Genomic DNA, 16,162 nt, shown 5'->3' with positions numbered 1-16,162 from the left:
CAAAAATTCATAGTTTACTTTTGGCGAACTCGTAAAGGTAATGAAACAATAAAAGCCGCAGTCCGAGCAGGAGGTCTGTATGGGGGATTCTTGACTGTGGTCCTAAGTATAGAGGTCTGCACTCACGAACAACGTCGAAGTTTTCCTAAACAGACCAACTATGCTTGGCAAATAAGACGTTTTTTTTATTTATTCTCAAAAAAGAAAACTTAGCTGGTCCGTACTCGCTAACAGACTTGCGAATAGATATGAAAAATTTGCACAAAGGAGAATAAACTCACCGGGAGATATGTTTTTAATTTTCTAGCCTCTTCCATTGACTGCCCAAAATATTCTTACAGGAGTTCAAGCCTCTTTTAGTGGTGTTGACTGCTTTTTACTTCTTATCTAATTGGTGGTGCATGCCTGAACAGAGTTGGCTCGTTCGCTCTACTTTTACTCTAAGGCCCCGTCCACACTGACCCGGGTAAATTTGAAAACGGAGAAATTTGAAAACGCCGCGTAAAATGTTTTCCGTCCACATTAACCCGAGTAAATTTGAAAACGATACGCCTCATTAGTAAGTAAAAGTAAAGTCTTTTTTTAACGAGGGTAGCACTAAAATAACATAAAAAATACTCACAAACCAGTGGCCCTCTAAAATTATTTACAATAAAATATAAAAATACACTATCACGCTCACTCCAAGTCCAAACGCTCATTGATAAGCGGTTGGACGGTTGGCCTAACCACTCAGTGGGCGGTTGGCCTAACCGGAGAAAAAAAGATGCGTTTTCAAATTTACCCGGGTCAGTGTGGACGGGGCCTAAGTTTGATCAAAGGAAGTTTTGTTTTGTTGTGGAATACGTTACGCGTTATATATATATTTATTAAATTCTCAACCTCGGATATTGCATTTCTTGCTTTCTGATCGATTGGTTCACTGAATCTCGGTTATCAGCTCGTATACCTATGTTTGACCTTATATGGGAAATGAGTGCGGCAAGTGCCGCTCAGCGTAAAGTTTTTCTGCGCAAAACAAAAGGATTGATGCGAAAAGTTTAATTAACAATTATACTTGTAAACGCACAACTAGAGCGAGTGAATAAAAAGTAGAAAAGCAGCAAATAATTTACGAAAGAACGGCAAACTGACACAGTTTCATTCATTGTACGTCATAAAATTAGGTTCAGCACTTCTGTTAAGTTTGTTACCTTTTAATCTTGGTCTTGTCCTTTTATACTTCAATAAACCTGTTCCACTTTCAGCTCAATTTCGCTTCAAATAATATAGCAGTCTTGATGACAGCCGTGGAGCCGTAAATTACAAGTACAATGCAAACACTTTGGATCATCCCGTAAATCTTAACCGTTGTCACAATTTCCAGGATATATAGACGACTTTAGAGGAGATTATTGGATGAAAATCTTGGGAAGGAAATTCTCTCGCTCGCTTGGCCTCGTGTGTTTCATTCAACTCAAGAAGTGAACACCACGCCACAAATTTTCCTGCCTCCTCATACTTCACTTCGTTTACGTCAAACTGAAATGTCCAGTCGATTTAAACTTAAAGAAGAATTTAAGAAAACAATTATTCTATTCGCTTCGCGCCTCGTTGGCTTTTTACCACCTCGTATCTAACGCGGGCTCATAGAATAATTGTTAAATATATTTTTTTGGCTATCTTATTCTTACTAATTTTCGCGCGTACTTAATTTCGCGAAAATTCGGGAGGCGAATTTCGCGAGTATTAATTTCGCGAGTATTAATTTTCGCGATTGCAAGAAAAATTAGAGCAAAAGTGTATTAAATTTCGCGATTGTGTCAGTGTTTTATCGATCAATCGTCAGAGTATACGTAGGAGTAAGGAACTACTGAAAATATACAAAGGTCTTGTTCAATGTATTTAACTACAAGGAGCCTGCTAACGGAACGTTGGTGACTGTACTAAAGAGGTTTTGGCCGATTTCAGTTAGGTAAAGAAAACAGTTATCAGAGGAAGGGTGCTAGTCGAAAACAAGACGGAAAGATATTTCAACGCTAGGGTAAATAGTTGCAGTTTCAAACATTAAAATTTTTTATTTTTTTGATATAGACAATATGGTATTAATTTTCGCGTGTTTACATTTCGCGCAATGTTTTTTTCGCGCGTATTAAATTTCGCGATTATTTTGAAATCGCGAAAATTAGTAAGAATAAGGTAAATTTCAGAGGCAGTACCCAGATCCTTCGAATTCAGTCTCAAAGTTGTATGCCTTGAAAATTATCATATGCTACAAAAAGCGAGTCGAAAACTTTAACTTCTAAAACTGCTTTCGCACGCTTCAAATCACAGGAAAAAAAAAAACGAGAAACCACAAAAACAGACTTAAACAATGCAAAAATATTGACTTTATTACAAATGCACAGCAGTAAATACAGATTTGGGAAGCTAAAATAATGATTAAGGAAGAAATTCAGTTCAAATAATATTCCATTCACAAGCTGTGAATGGACGGTAAGGACAGTAAGTCTTTGCCTGAACTCTCAGTCTCAAGACGTGCGTGGGCGAATCCGTTCCGCACAGGCAACTTAAGCTCACAACCAGATAACTGTGCATAATCAAGGAATAATTTTTGCCAAGTTACCTTTATTTTGGTTAAGTCATGTTCAATCGGCCCTGAGAAGCGGATATACAACAAAGAATACAGCACAGCAACAGGGTGAATCAATTTCATTTTGGAATATTGAAATTCATATATAAGAAAGCCGAGAAAACCGTTGCGTTCCCATAGAAACCCTTGTAAGTCGATTTGGAGTGTGCGTGGGTAACTTGGTGGCGAATGCACATCCGTTTCCGTATACGTTTCCGTTTCCGTACGACGACGCTCAAGTGATATTGAAAATTTCCTTCCGCTTTGAACCATACTCAACCGCTTTGTTAACATTATTTTATTTTGGAACAGTCGAGCACATCCCAGTGAAACAGATGCAAAACGGTGACTCGAAAAGGGCCTATTAGACCATTTCCTTCTTAAGTCTATCGATTTCACCCACTGCAAACTTACAACCACTGCCAATTTATTACACTGCAAGCTAGAGATTATTACCTACGCAAAAGGAAAGCCCGCCTCTACTATTTACGTTCGAATACACTGATTCATTGTTTCGTTTATAATTGGCTTTGTTTGCTTGCAGAAAGACCACTTGAAGACGTTTTGCTTTTACGTCAGAGCATAATGGTAACTCCCTTTGATTTGTTTTATCAAATGGTTAATTAAATCGTGTCTACAGTTCGCAGTATCACTTCTAACTCCAGTTCCGAGTGTGTGAAGGTTTTTTTTTTAAAAAAAAAAAAAAAAAAAAAATAAACCCCCCCCCCTTTTTCTACCCTCCCCTGTTCTTCCACTGGTTGAAAAATGAATCGTTGGGGGAGATAATAACTTATTTTCTTACCTGTCTCCCCCGGGGGGAAAAATCCCTTGTGTTTAGATGATCCCTAAGGTTTGGGGGGAAAAAAGAAGGTATATAAAAGAAAAAAAAAAAGGGGGTGTGGAGCTGCCCGCGCCGCCCCCCCCCCCCCCCCCCCGTATAATATTTTATATAATATCCGAGGGAGATTTTTCCGTGGGAATTAAAAACATGGATCCAAAACACGACTATGGCTCGTCAGGTCCGTACAGAGCGGTTGAAGGCGATTCCGCAAAAGCCAAGTTGCGAAACCCAAACGTAGACGTCGCAGCAACTGTTACTACTGGCTCGAGGAATAACCCTGATCAGTTCGAGTTAACATTCAAGCCGAGCGAGATGTTTGGGTCTGCATACTGCGCCATTGATGATGGCCATAAAATTGTCGCCCAGTATTCCGACAGTTTGAAGCTGAGCCAAGGCCTGACGTTTGAGATGTATCGCTTCGAAAGTGTTGAACGCTACACTGTTAATTACATCGACATAACGGTGTATATGGATTCCATGTAAAGCTGGAAAGAAAAGCTAAAAGCACCCATAGACGACAAGGGCTGATTAGAAATAGTTATCATTGTTGATGAACTTTTGATCAGTACAGAAACTTTGCGTAGCTAGTTCTTTTTTTTTCATAATTAATAATTCGAAGTTTGTTGTAGATTCCAATGTATCTTTTGATTGACCCTAGACACTTGTTACTTGATAAATGATGTGTGAACTGCAAAATATGACTTTATTCGAGTATAATTGTCATACGGATTTTAAACACGAAAGCAAGACAATAAAATCTTACTTTTTGTCCTTGTCAGCTATGTTGTAAATTTTCATTCTGGTGTATTTTTGTCCCTGCACTTCTTGGAGTTCCCAAGTTAAAAAGTAGTTACTTACAGCCGGTAAAATAGATTGGAATTCTGAAGGTATATTTTATGTAAACACCGGTATTTTAGTTCGTTTTTTTTTATTCAAATTACTTTCCAAGCCGTTTGTGACACATCTATGACTAAAAGCCTCTTCAAACGTAACGTTCCCTTAGTCCTGTTCGATGGCCATTTGGGAGTGCGGTAAAGGGTATTTTAATTCGTGACTCGTGAATAGCCTTATTTTCTCGTGAATCGTAATTTTGTTATTAGCTGTGAACTGTGATTTCCCAAAAAAACTAATTCCGTGAAATGAGAAATCAATTAAATCATTTGTCATAAACCGTGAATTTAGTTAAAGTCCTGTTATTTTCGACACCCATCATTCACTGTGTGATAAGCAATGTTCCGAATCCCTGTGATTCAATCTTTCCCAGTCTTTACTGGCCATGGGAAGTGGTTTTCTTTCTGTTGCGCGCAGAACAGGGGCGGGCAGATTGTGAAGATGTGATACTTAACAATTATTCCACGAGCGTGCGCTGGATATGGAATTTTTTTTTTGCAAAAAAAAAAAAAAAAAAGAAATAAAAAAAAAAAAAAATGAAAAAAAAAAAAAAAAAAAAAAAAACGCGAGCGCGGACGTTTTCTACGGCGAATAGAAAACAGTGGGAGAACAAACAGATACGCGGATTTCCATTAGAACACAGCTGAGTTTCTACTAATGGTAGATAGACAACGAGGCGCGTAGCGCCGGGCTGTCTCTATAACGATCTCATATCCAACAAGCGCGAGTGGAACTGAATTGATTTATTGCAAACGCCCTAAGAATTGCAATGTTTGAGCTCCCCAGCTGTTTCCGTTGACGCGTATCGGCTACCATTTCTGTGGTCAATGGTATATGAACTCATTTACCATTGTCTGTCAACCAATCAAAACTCAGGTATTGCAATATACCCAGCATTGCTAGTTTTTAATAAAAAGCAGTACTCTAGACGTACTGTTTTAAAATGTCACAGTTAGAGAAGATCGTGTGAACAAAACGTCCCTGCGAAATGTCTGTTTCATTTTCCGTGAACTGTTTAAGGACCTATTATTTTCTGTAAAACGTGATGCACCCACCACCCCGCTCCCTTACCACCCTCATTCAGCTAACAATTTTTCACGGTCCCGATGACAAGCAAGACGAAATTCGGATATTTTAAAAACAGCCAGAGCAGGCGTGATAAATTCCTAACTTATGTTACATATATCATCAAGGATTTTCTTTTCTTTTCTTTTAAATATATAATAACTTTTGAGATTTGTAATTTAGTACTGAAAAGCCCCGAGAGCAGTATTTTAATAAGCTATTTGTAACTTTAGCTCTGACGGTTATACAGTGAAAGCTTAGTAAGTGGACAAACTGTAAAAAGATACGTGTGTTGTATCCACTTTTGTCCTGTGTCACGTTGTGGCACACTCTCTTGCCTGGGGGAAGCTTGCTGCGCGGTTAGTACTTGGTGTAAGACTTCACACAACTTAACAAAGTAATAAGGTGACAAGTTAACAAGGTAACAAATACACATTTATGTTAAATTGCCGGGACATTATATGTGGTCTTACTCCATTTACAACTTTTACACATTCATTCAAAATGCTCGGGAGTTTTTTATGTGGTTTTACTCCGAGTGCAATTTCCACACATTTATTATAAATGCTCGAGACAATATATAAAGTCTTACACCGCAGTGAATTCCTTCGTAAGCCTGAAAATAATAATGCGATTATCAGATTTTATCGAAGTGAATTAGAACATAGATGTGCCTTATCACTCTTTTAGTGAATTAATTCGAGTTGAATAGCCGCGTAGAACACAAAGCAAGATACACAAACAAATTAAACGAGACAACCTGTTTCGTAAACTTGTACTCGTACCGTATATCGTATAACAACTCATTCAATCTTTTCGTGCCCCTGGGTGCAAACGGCTATATTTAACTGATTAAATAACTGAGTAACTGATTTTAAAGTGTGCAACGTTAGTTTTACACTGGGCAAGCTCTTATGCACCGAAATGAATTCATTTAGCACCCAGGGCGAATATTTTATTTTGGGAGCTCAAGGTAGGAAGATTGTTAGGGACGCGCTTATTACTTTTGATATAAAAAAATCCAAGTGTGTAAAATGAAAGAGATCTTTCGCTTGAAGGAGTTGTACCCTCAAATAAAAATAACAGTGGAAAAACGTAGATGACCAGTTCTTTTGTAATGCAGGAATGGTTTGAGAAGTTCGGAAGGAAAGTGAACCCCGATCATTTTGATGTTGCCGATGTAATTAAAACAGAAAAGAGGCCCTTATTGGAATAGGGGCGTTTACGTAATGGTATCACTTACTGGCAGAGGGGCGCTCATTAGAATAGGAATGCTTATTATCAAAAACACGTGGAAATAAAGGGGGGCTCATATGAGAAAGAGGGCACTTACAAAAAAAATCGATGGGGAGAGGGGGACTTATTAGAAAGCGGGCGCTTATTGTTAGAAAGGCGCTAAATCGATTTATTACGGTTAATTACATCTTAGAACCAAAAGAAGAATTTAAGAACTACCAGCCTCTTGTTCAACACACTAATTATTTCAAGACTGGATTACTGCAACAGTCTTTTCTGTGGCCTTCCCACAAAAGGAGAAACTACAACGTATGTAAATGCAAAACACCGAAGCACGTCTGGTCCCTGGAATGAAACCTCGTTTCACATTACAGCAACACTTCAAAACTTACACTGGCCTCCCGACAAAATAACGCATACTATTTAAAATACTTCTTATCACGTAGAAGACCCTTCATGGACCACATATCTCCTGCTTGTTTCTTATCTCTAACACAACAATACCATCCACATCCATTCAAATGTGCATTGAGCCGGTTCCTGAAAACTAACATCTTATGCACATTTTCCGAGAATAAGCGAACAGGTAAAACTCAGAAAGGTAAAATGTTATTAAATGTAGTAATATTTTGCAGTTTTTTTGGGGTTCTAAAAAAAAAAAAAAAAAAAAAAAGGGAAAAAAATAAATTTTTTTTAATTAATTAAAAATTTTCTTTCATCAAATTTAACCAAACCAAAAACCGCGAAACTTCATGTAATAATATTCTCACTGTATATCAACACGGCTCAGATCGGGCCAAACCAAATTGCGCAGTTTACCTGCACCACTTAAAGAATCTCTTTTTTCATTTGTTCTTGTTCTGTTCTCTGTTTATTGTTTTGTTTGGCTAATGCTGAAGATGGTGCAGGTCGCCCCGAATTGCATTCCAAGCTGGTTTTGAGTGGGTATAAGCACAAGCAAAAGCATCAGCCCATAAAAAGAACGAACACACTTATTCTTCTTATGCTGTCGACATGGTCCACTTGGAATCGCCGTGGCATTAGCATAAACACATTCAAAAACCAAAAGAGTTTGTTCTTCTTGTGATTACACTTACGTTTACATGTATGTTGCAGTGATTTCTAGTTAGGACTGAGGAATGAATGTTTTCGTTTTTCTTTTGCACTTATGTTCACTATTTATTTCAGCGAAAACCAGCCTTAATACATCGTAGAGCAGAGTAAACAAAGAAAAGAAATTCAATGCGTATTATATATAATCAAAGAATTACCAGTTATCATCAAGAGAACTAACTGATATCATCTTACATTAGCAATCATTGTCTCGATGTGCTACCAATTTCTCACAGCCAACATTGAAAGAAATGTGCTCCACTTAATAATTAGAATTAATAAAGCAGCTTGGGATTAACTTGTTCCCCTGAAAGTTAAAAAATGGAACATTTTGAAAAAAGGTGTGGTTAAAATGTTGTGTTATTGTGATAGTTGATGTATCTCAAACTAACGAAAATAATCGTTAAGCAGGGTGAGCGAATTAGAAAATAAATTTCTACCGTTCACAAATAAAACGAGTTTTTAATATCCTTTTTCCTGTTTCAAATTAAATCCAGTACCTGCAATTCTTTGTGCATGCCTCCAATTGTGTAAGGGACCGCGTTACCCTTGAGGGCAATTTTTCCTCTTTTCTAACAATTGGATTTTTTTTAAAAAATGGTTCATGCAGTATTATAAAACCTAATTTTGCACCTCTTCAGAACAAAAAAAGCGGCCCGCGACCCAGAAATAAAGAGCCTTCGGTGATGCCTTCTGTAAGATATTCTCTAACCATCTATTATTGAAAGAAATCTGTAGAGAGAAATATTGAAAGAAATATATAATATTTTACGTTCTTTAATGTCCGTTCCAAAAATAACAGTTTTAATAAAGCCATATTTCAAATATTTGTTTTACTGTTTGTTTTCCATTCCTCTGGAATAAGGTCAATATAGAGAAACACGGAAAATATACAAATTAGACAGTTTTGACAAATGTTTTGGCGGCGTCAAGTTTCACTTTACGCGGGCTTTCGTCCCATTAAAAAACATTCTCGAATTTTACTACACGATTGCAAAAAAGATATCTAAGACAAGTTTTCTAATTTAATGACCAATTGTAATGAGGGATTATGAAAACTTTCAGTTAAACAGAAAATAAAATCAAAATTGATATTTTTAGAGCATGTCAATGCTTTTTTTAACCTATTTTTAAGGTAATTTGTTCCGAGGACACAAGAAAGTTCTAAATTGAAGCTATATTATAACAGTAAAATTAACAGGAAACTGAATCAAATATTGATATTTTTCAGAGCGTCAGTTCATACACCGTTTCAAGTTGATATGTAATGGTCATTCCTTTTATTCAAAACAGTGAGAAAGCTCTAATTTAGGTAAAACAATAAAACAGGACATAAAATCAAATATTGCATAGGCAGGAACATTAAATTCAATTTACGTTCCTTTTTAGGATATTCATTCAGAATAGTACATTTAAACGGCACTTTTTTTTAGAAACACGGTGTTTTTTTTATTTTTGCGGATTATTGGATCAATGAGCCAATATAAAGTTCCACTGGAGGATTTAACGTTTAAAAAAATCAACAGGCCTGTAACCGTTTAACTTTAAAAAAACTCCTTCTAGTGCGGCCAACACAGTAACTAAACCCCCCCCCCCCCCCCCCAAAAAAAAAAAAAATCTATTGTAGGAATTTTCCGTTACCAAAGACTTATATATTTGTAACTGCTCAGTGTGCGAGACTGACGAACAAAGCACTCTGAATTTCGTCTTGTCGTTCGGAACGACTTCCGATTGAAAATGTTTCTTTTTATATGAATACATTTTGCCCCCACCTCCTGGAAGCCTCTTCCATAATGATTAGCCTACGTTATTAGAACCTATTTTTTTATTTTTTCCTCTCTATTAAGCATTCTCTCCTTTCCAATTAAGAAAACTATTATATTGAGTTTGAAGGAACTTCAGATATATTGCTAGCTTGATAAATACGCATCCCACCTACCCTTGAAAAGAACGTTGTACACAGAAACAAACTCCAAAGGAGCTTGATAGAAGATTTTGTGATGTATGCTGATCAAGAAATAGTTCAAACAAAGCGAGATGAAGCGATAAGAAACTATCAAGTGACTATTTAGTAGAAAAAATGCACTTTGTATATTAGTAAAACTTGTTTTCTTATGACGTATTTTAAACGAAACCCTTTATATGGACATGACATTGAAATCAGACGACATGCCATAATCCTCCAATATTTGTTTAATTATAATAAAGAATTTTAAAAAGAAAAATTGTTTTAAAAGAATAGTTTAGCCAATTCTGCTTTTAAGAAATCTACTTTATTCAGTATCTTCACAGCATGAAAACATAACTTTACCTTAATGTAAAGCTCAAGTAAAGCTGGCGTAAATTTGGAATTTAATCAGCTATAAGCTTATTTCACATTTCTTAGAGCTGACCATTATGCCAGCTTTACACTCAAGTATGAAGGTAAATAAAGAGACTCCTTTACACCAACTTTAAATCACATTTACAGCGTAAAGGTCGGTTTAACCACCTTTAACAACATTTAAGGTATCACGGAAGGAAAATTGGCGTTTTCGTTCCAAGTCAAATTGTGTTCAAACCATCAATGGTAACCCCAATAAAGTATATATTTTCTGAAAGCTTATTGAATAAAGATTGTAATTTTCGATTTAGTTTTGATCATATAGACCATAATAAGCAACGTCAGCATTTTGTTTGCAATTATGGTGTTGCGCAACTTGAGGTTTATTTGAGAACACATTTACATGAGAGCCAAAACTTTTATGTGGAATTTGATCTACATATATTGGTCTAAAAAACGGTGTCTCAGATTTTTTCTTTTTCTTGCTCCATTAATTTTTTATGAATTTTTAAACTTTAAAATGGCGTTTTTAGGGCTTCTTTAGGATAAAAAATTCATAAAAAATTAATGAAGCAATTAAAGAAAAATCTGAGACACCGTTTTTTAGACCAATATATGTAGAACAAATTCCACATAAAAGTTTTGGCTCTCATGTAAATGTGTTCTCAAATAAACCTAAAGTTGCACAACATCATAATTGCAAACAAAATGCTGACGTTGCTTATTATGGTCTATATGATGTAAACAAAATCGAAAATTACAATCTTTATTCAATAAGCTTTCAGAAAATATATACTTTTTTGGGGTTACCATTGATGGTTTGCACACAATTTGACTTGGAACTTAAACGCCAATTTTCCTTCCGTGACTGACCTTAATTGACGGTGTAGAGCAGTTTTCAATTGAGTGTCGTAAAACCAAAACCAAAGTAATTACTCTGGCCAATCACAAAGGACACAGACAATCCAGTGAACCAATCAAAACTCGAAGCAAATACATGTAGCTGGCACGAAGCGCGGAAAAACGTGCGCGAGCGAGTCACGATTGGTTTTGGTTTTACTCCTGATTAGCTGAGTAAGTGGCGCGAGATTTTTAAGCCAATCACTAAGCGTAGTAATGCAAAACCAAAGCAAACGCAATTACTTTCGACACTCAAGTGAAAACCGCTCTAAAGTTGGATAACCAACATTACGCCAGATTTAACCACCTTTAATTTCATGTAAATCACAATTTTCATGCTGTGAGCTTGATAACAACATTTTTTGCTCCTGAGTATGACCAGGGACGATAACATTTCTGATATAGTCGCCCTTCCCATGTATAAGAACGTCATTAATTCAAATGAGAAAAAATGAAATGTATGTTTATATTTCTGGCCATCATAACAACATACAAACCATAATTATCTTGTTGAGTGTTGAAATTCCTTCTCAGGAAATTTTCAGCGGCTTTTACACCGTTATCAAATTTAGCTGCTGGAGCATGACATAACACCTCTCTCAGCAATAACGTCATCTTTTGTTAATCCTTAATCCTTATGGACACTGAAATAATCTGTTGTTTAAAATAAACTTCAGACAGGCTATCAGTTGGTTAACATTATTACCAAATCTGAAAAGTTGACTAAAAGATAAGGAACATTGCGCTGTTAATACACTTTAAAATACCGTACATGCTCTATTAATCCCCCAGCCCCCCTTTAAAGCCCCCTTTCCAATAAGCCTCCCTCTGGAAGTTCACAAGTTAAATATATAAGCCCCATTTCTACTAACTCCCCTCCCCCCCCCCCCCCCCCCCGCCCAGCTAGGTGGTTGATCATTAGATGACAATTTAGTTTTACGGACAAGAAAACAGGGAAAATTTACCCTTTAAAAAAGTTCTTCATCTACCACATTTACCTTTTATTGTTACATTTTTGTGAAAATTCATAACTAAAAACATTAAAACATTACAAAAATTCCACTATATTCCTTTCATATGTATCGTAGTTGATTTGTGGTTTGAAACAAGCACTTCTCCTCCCTCTAATTATAATAAGCCCCAACCTCTATTAAGCCTCCCCCCCCCCCCCTCCCCCCCCCGTTGCATTCGGGCATTTGTCATTTGCAGATAGTCAAATCGATATCGTTCCCAGAGCCTTTGCGCCGAAAGACTGACCCGTAGATTGTTCAGTTTAATTCTTAGCAATGGATGTCCGAAAACGGCAAGAATGGGTCATGATGACCATTTAATGAAAAAGTCCACAAAAACCATTATATTTAAGCTATGTTTAGAATATAAAAGTAACTTAAACTAAAACACTCGTTATTGTGCGTGATCAGGCAAAAAGTGACCATGCAGTTCTGTATTGTCCTCTTCGAAAGAACACGTTTTATTACTCAACGCACATCCCGGCTTTCTTATTTTGCCCGATTACTTTTTCCTCTTTGTTAATCATATTCAATGTACGTTTCTAAAATAAACTGATTAACAAAAGCGGTTCATCAAACCAAACACCAAACCACAACTTTTGCTGAGAAATGTTTTATTGTTTGGGACTTGTTAAGAAATATTTTAAATGCCACTTTTTAAATGGAATGATTACAATCCTTTATGCAACACTGCACGGATGTTAAAAGCTGCTTTATGTCTGATGATTTCATTCAGAAACGGACTGTTTACTTTATATTCAGAAAAAATCCCTGATTGTGGAATAGCATACTGCCGTCAACGAAGAGCTTTACTTTCGTGTCGGCAACAGGCCATTTTCAGCTTGCGTTCACGTTATCTTTTCAATCAGGTGATGCCACTTCTTCACAGTTGAAAGAAATGAAAAGAACAGTTCCAAATAAGTTATTACTGATAAATATACTTTAGACCCTTAACATCTTCTGCTCACGTGAACATGGCAATCAAGATAACAGTGCTATTTGAAGAGAGAATTGCTGAGGATGTTTGAAATTGATTCTTTTTCCAGTGACGTAACTGAGTTTTTACTTCTGAAATTAGCTATCATCCAGATATTTTCTTGTTCTAACAGTAAAGAGAAGAATGAATTAAGCCCTGAGGGTTGAGCCAAAACACAAATAGTTTCCTGCTTATTAAAAATGATATTAACGTCAAGAGCTAAAAAGCATAGGAATTTTTATGATATTAGTTTCATCTTACTAAAACCAAAAATAACATTTTAGCAAAGTGAATGTTTGTTTGGACACTAATTAGCTACCGTTTAACGTCAATATGAAGTCATGTTGACGAAGGATATTTTATTTCTACCAAGAAATTTTTTAGGTGGTTTTCCAAGGCTTCTGTAAAATAATAGCAAAGCCGCCCCATGGATTACGATTAAAAAGACAAGATGATTCCACGCCACAGATTCAGAGTGCTGTTTTCTTGTTTTACAACTTAAGCTAAATTATACAGCAAACTTTTAAGTTTTATTTATAACTTTATAAGGACGTTGTTTTTCTACTAGGCATGACCAGCCAAAATTGTAGTCTTAATTTAATAGCCTTTTGGCGCCAAGGACAATGAAAATGTCATAAGTCATAAATTCAAGAGCAACGGTCAAAGTTTGTGACGTCATGGCGTTGAGAGTAAGCTCTGGACGCCGAAACTTCTTCTTCGTCCTGGTTCGTGTTCATGCGAAGTCTGTCCGATCGAAGCAGAGTCGATTTCTCTGTCTCTGATTTCATCCCGATCGTGTTATTCGTATCTCGGTGGAGTTGTTTCCCTTTGGGTAATCGTACTCGGCTTAGCCACTTCGCTGAAAAATGCGAAGTATTACTGAGAAGTTAAGCTAACTGGAGAAAGAAAAAAGAGATGTCGGTTACGTTCACCCCAGTTCTCTTTTTAACCAAATGATCAGGAGGCACATTTAAAAAATTCTCTTGAGAAACTTTCCTGGTTAGAAATATGTCCATCGAAACATTAATTTTTGTACTTATATTGCCACAAAAACTTGCACCCAAACAAACAAGGTTACTTGTAGAACTGACGTTCTAGGAAGATAGTATATAATCACAAAGAACTTCCCTGCTCGCCTTACAAGAACTTCTAGTCTATAAATGTATGCAAACAGTACTCTCTTTACTAACACGAACTCCGAACTGTTATTATAAAAAAAAAACATATACATCAGCCTCAGCATAGCTCCTCAAGTAGAATATCAAGTACCAATGAAGAGGAGTACATGTTGCATTTTGAAAAACATGTTTATATACAAATTATGTCACCCTTTTAACTCCGTCGCGTTATCTTCTTTTATGCATTACTGTCCATTTTACGTAAGATTTTTGTCGTAACTAAATAGGTACATTGCGAACTATTAAAATCCTGCAGGAAAGCGAGCCTCAGGGGAAAGTTTTAATGATTTCTTCGCAATCTTTGCTGTCAATGACAAATACTTGTTACGTTTTGGAATGTCCTTTTTGCTGAGAACTGGACAGGTTTTTATCACGCAACCGGTTTTAATAGAGACATTGACGTCCGTTAGCCGGAGGCATTTCCTTTATCACTGATTTTAAAATAAGTTGCACCCTTGTCAGAGAAATTATTAACAAAAATAACTATGAGCACGCGTGCAGTATTTTTTCGTGCAGTATTTTGAGTCTATATTCTTGGGCAAGTTCTGAATGGAAGGAGTTGTTCTGAGTTTAGCGTTTAGTGATTCCTTTATAATTAATTAATTATTCAGGGTTTTTTTAGAACTGTAACGTTGTTAACAAGAAAATGTATTAGTTATAAATAGGAACGTGGTTTGTATATTAGTCGTGTGATAACAAATGTTGCTTTTAATGGCTAGAAAAACTCGCTGTTTGATCACGTATCGTGGCCGCAACAGGAAAGCAAACTTCATACAGTTGCTTCGCTGATTAAACATCACCAGCCTAGCTATCTTAAAGTCCACCTGAGGTCTACCAATTCAGTGCAATAAAAAGGCAGACACACAAAAAAATCATAAAGACAAATCCGTAATACTTCTTTAACAAAATAGTATTTATATAAATTTCTTCATGCTTGACTACGTTGTTGTGTATGATTTGTATGCCGTCATCATGATTTAAGTGACATTGTAATCGTGTTGCACCGACAGTGGTCTGAAAAAACTTCACTAAAAAGTTGAACAAATGTTCATCGCGAGGCTTAGTTTGTAAAATAACCCCTTAAAATATGTGCCATATCTTTCAATAAAAGCCGGGGCCCTTAAATCGATGTCTTCGTTTTTACTGCTTACTAAGATTAATGGTACTTAAATGATTTAAGTAAATAGAACAAACAAAAAGAGACATAACACAGTCTCTGAAAGATGGTTCTAGAAGGAGAAAATCCAAAAGCATGTAGTATTTTTTCTTGATTACGATTTTTGTGTAATGACGAAATAAATGACCGGAACGACCAATTTGTGTTTCGACAACACTGCCCGGAAAACCTTTGCTTTGTCATTGTTATTAATATACATTTCACGTTTACAAACAACTATATATTTAGACATTTTACTTAATTGCCCATAAAAACTTAACGAGCTACATTCACGAACGCCATGCTCTGAACAATATAAACCAAAAAGATCACAGTTTTCCAGAAAATATCTGCAGTGCTGTTACATGTTTCCTACATCAGCGCAGTTCTTTTGATGAAGCAAGCAACTGCGTTTTAAATGTGCAAAGCTTCCAAAGACATATTAGGCATGACGTCACAAACTTTGACCGTTGCTCTTGAATTTATGACTTATGACATTTTTAAATCATTGACCTTGGCGCTAAAAGGCTATTAAATTAAGAGTATAATTTTGGCTTGTCATGCCTTGAAGAAAAACAACGTACTTATAAATAAATTACTGAAGAGTTATTATATATGTACATATTGTATTTTTAGCGGAGCTCCCACGCGCCGGGCGCGTGCTAGCTCCATTGGTACATGCGGGTACAAGGGAACAGACAGGGCAAATGGTATCCTATCGAACCGAGAATTTTGGTTGTCGCGTACGTACGTCCGTCCGTACGCACGGATTAGGCCTGGGAACGAGCTAGGCTCCGGTGGCAACCCGCGTCTTTTGGCGGGAAAAATCATTATTATCGGCCCTCAGCAAGTTTTTAAAACG

The 16,162-nt window shown here is 36.4% G+C and overlaps 1 protein-coding gene across 1 annotated transcript; it reads left to right on the top strand.

Moving 5' to 3' along the window:
- Positions 1 to 3,557: 3,557 nt before the first annotated feature.
- Positions 3,558 to 4,213, top strand: LOC144643358 (uncharacterized). The gene has a single exon (XM_078502570.1). The coding sequence runs from the start codon at positions 3,600 to 3,602 to the stop codon at positions 3,933 to 3,935; it is 336 nt and encodes a 111-aa protein (XP_078358696.1). The 5' UTR covers positions 3,558 to 3,599; the 3' UTR covers positions 3,936 to 4,213.
- The last annotated feature ends 11,949 nt before the right edge of the window (positions 4,214 to 16,162 follow it).

Source organism: Oculina patagonica, chromosome 2 (assembly GCF_052425735.1).
Source record: "Oculina patagonica isolate OP01 chromosome 2, crgOcupat, whole genome shotgun sequence".
Taxonomy (NCBI): Eukaryota; Metazoa; Cnidaria; class Anthozoa; order Scleractinia; family Oculinidae; genus Oculina; species Oculina patagonica.
Note: the sequence above shows the minus strand (reverse complement) of the source record. Positions and strands in the feature narration are given on the sequence as shown.

What these genes read in the sequence shown, in the direction of transcription:
- LOC144643358 (XM_078502570.1), top strand. Translation starts at nt 3,600, where the DNA reads ATGGATCCAAAACACGACTATGGCTCGTCAGGTCCGTACAGAGCGGTT.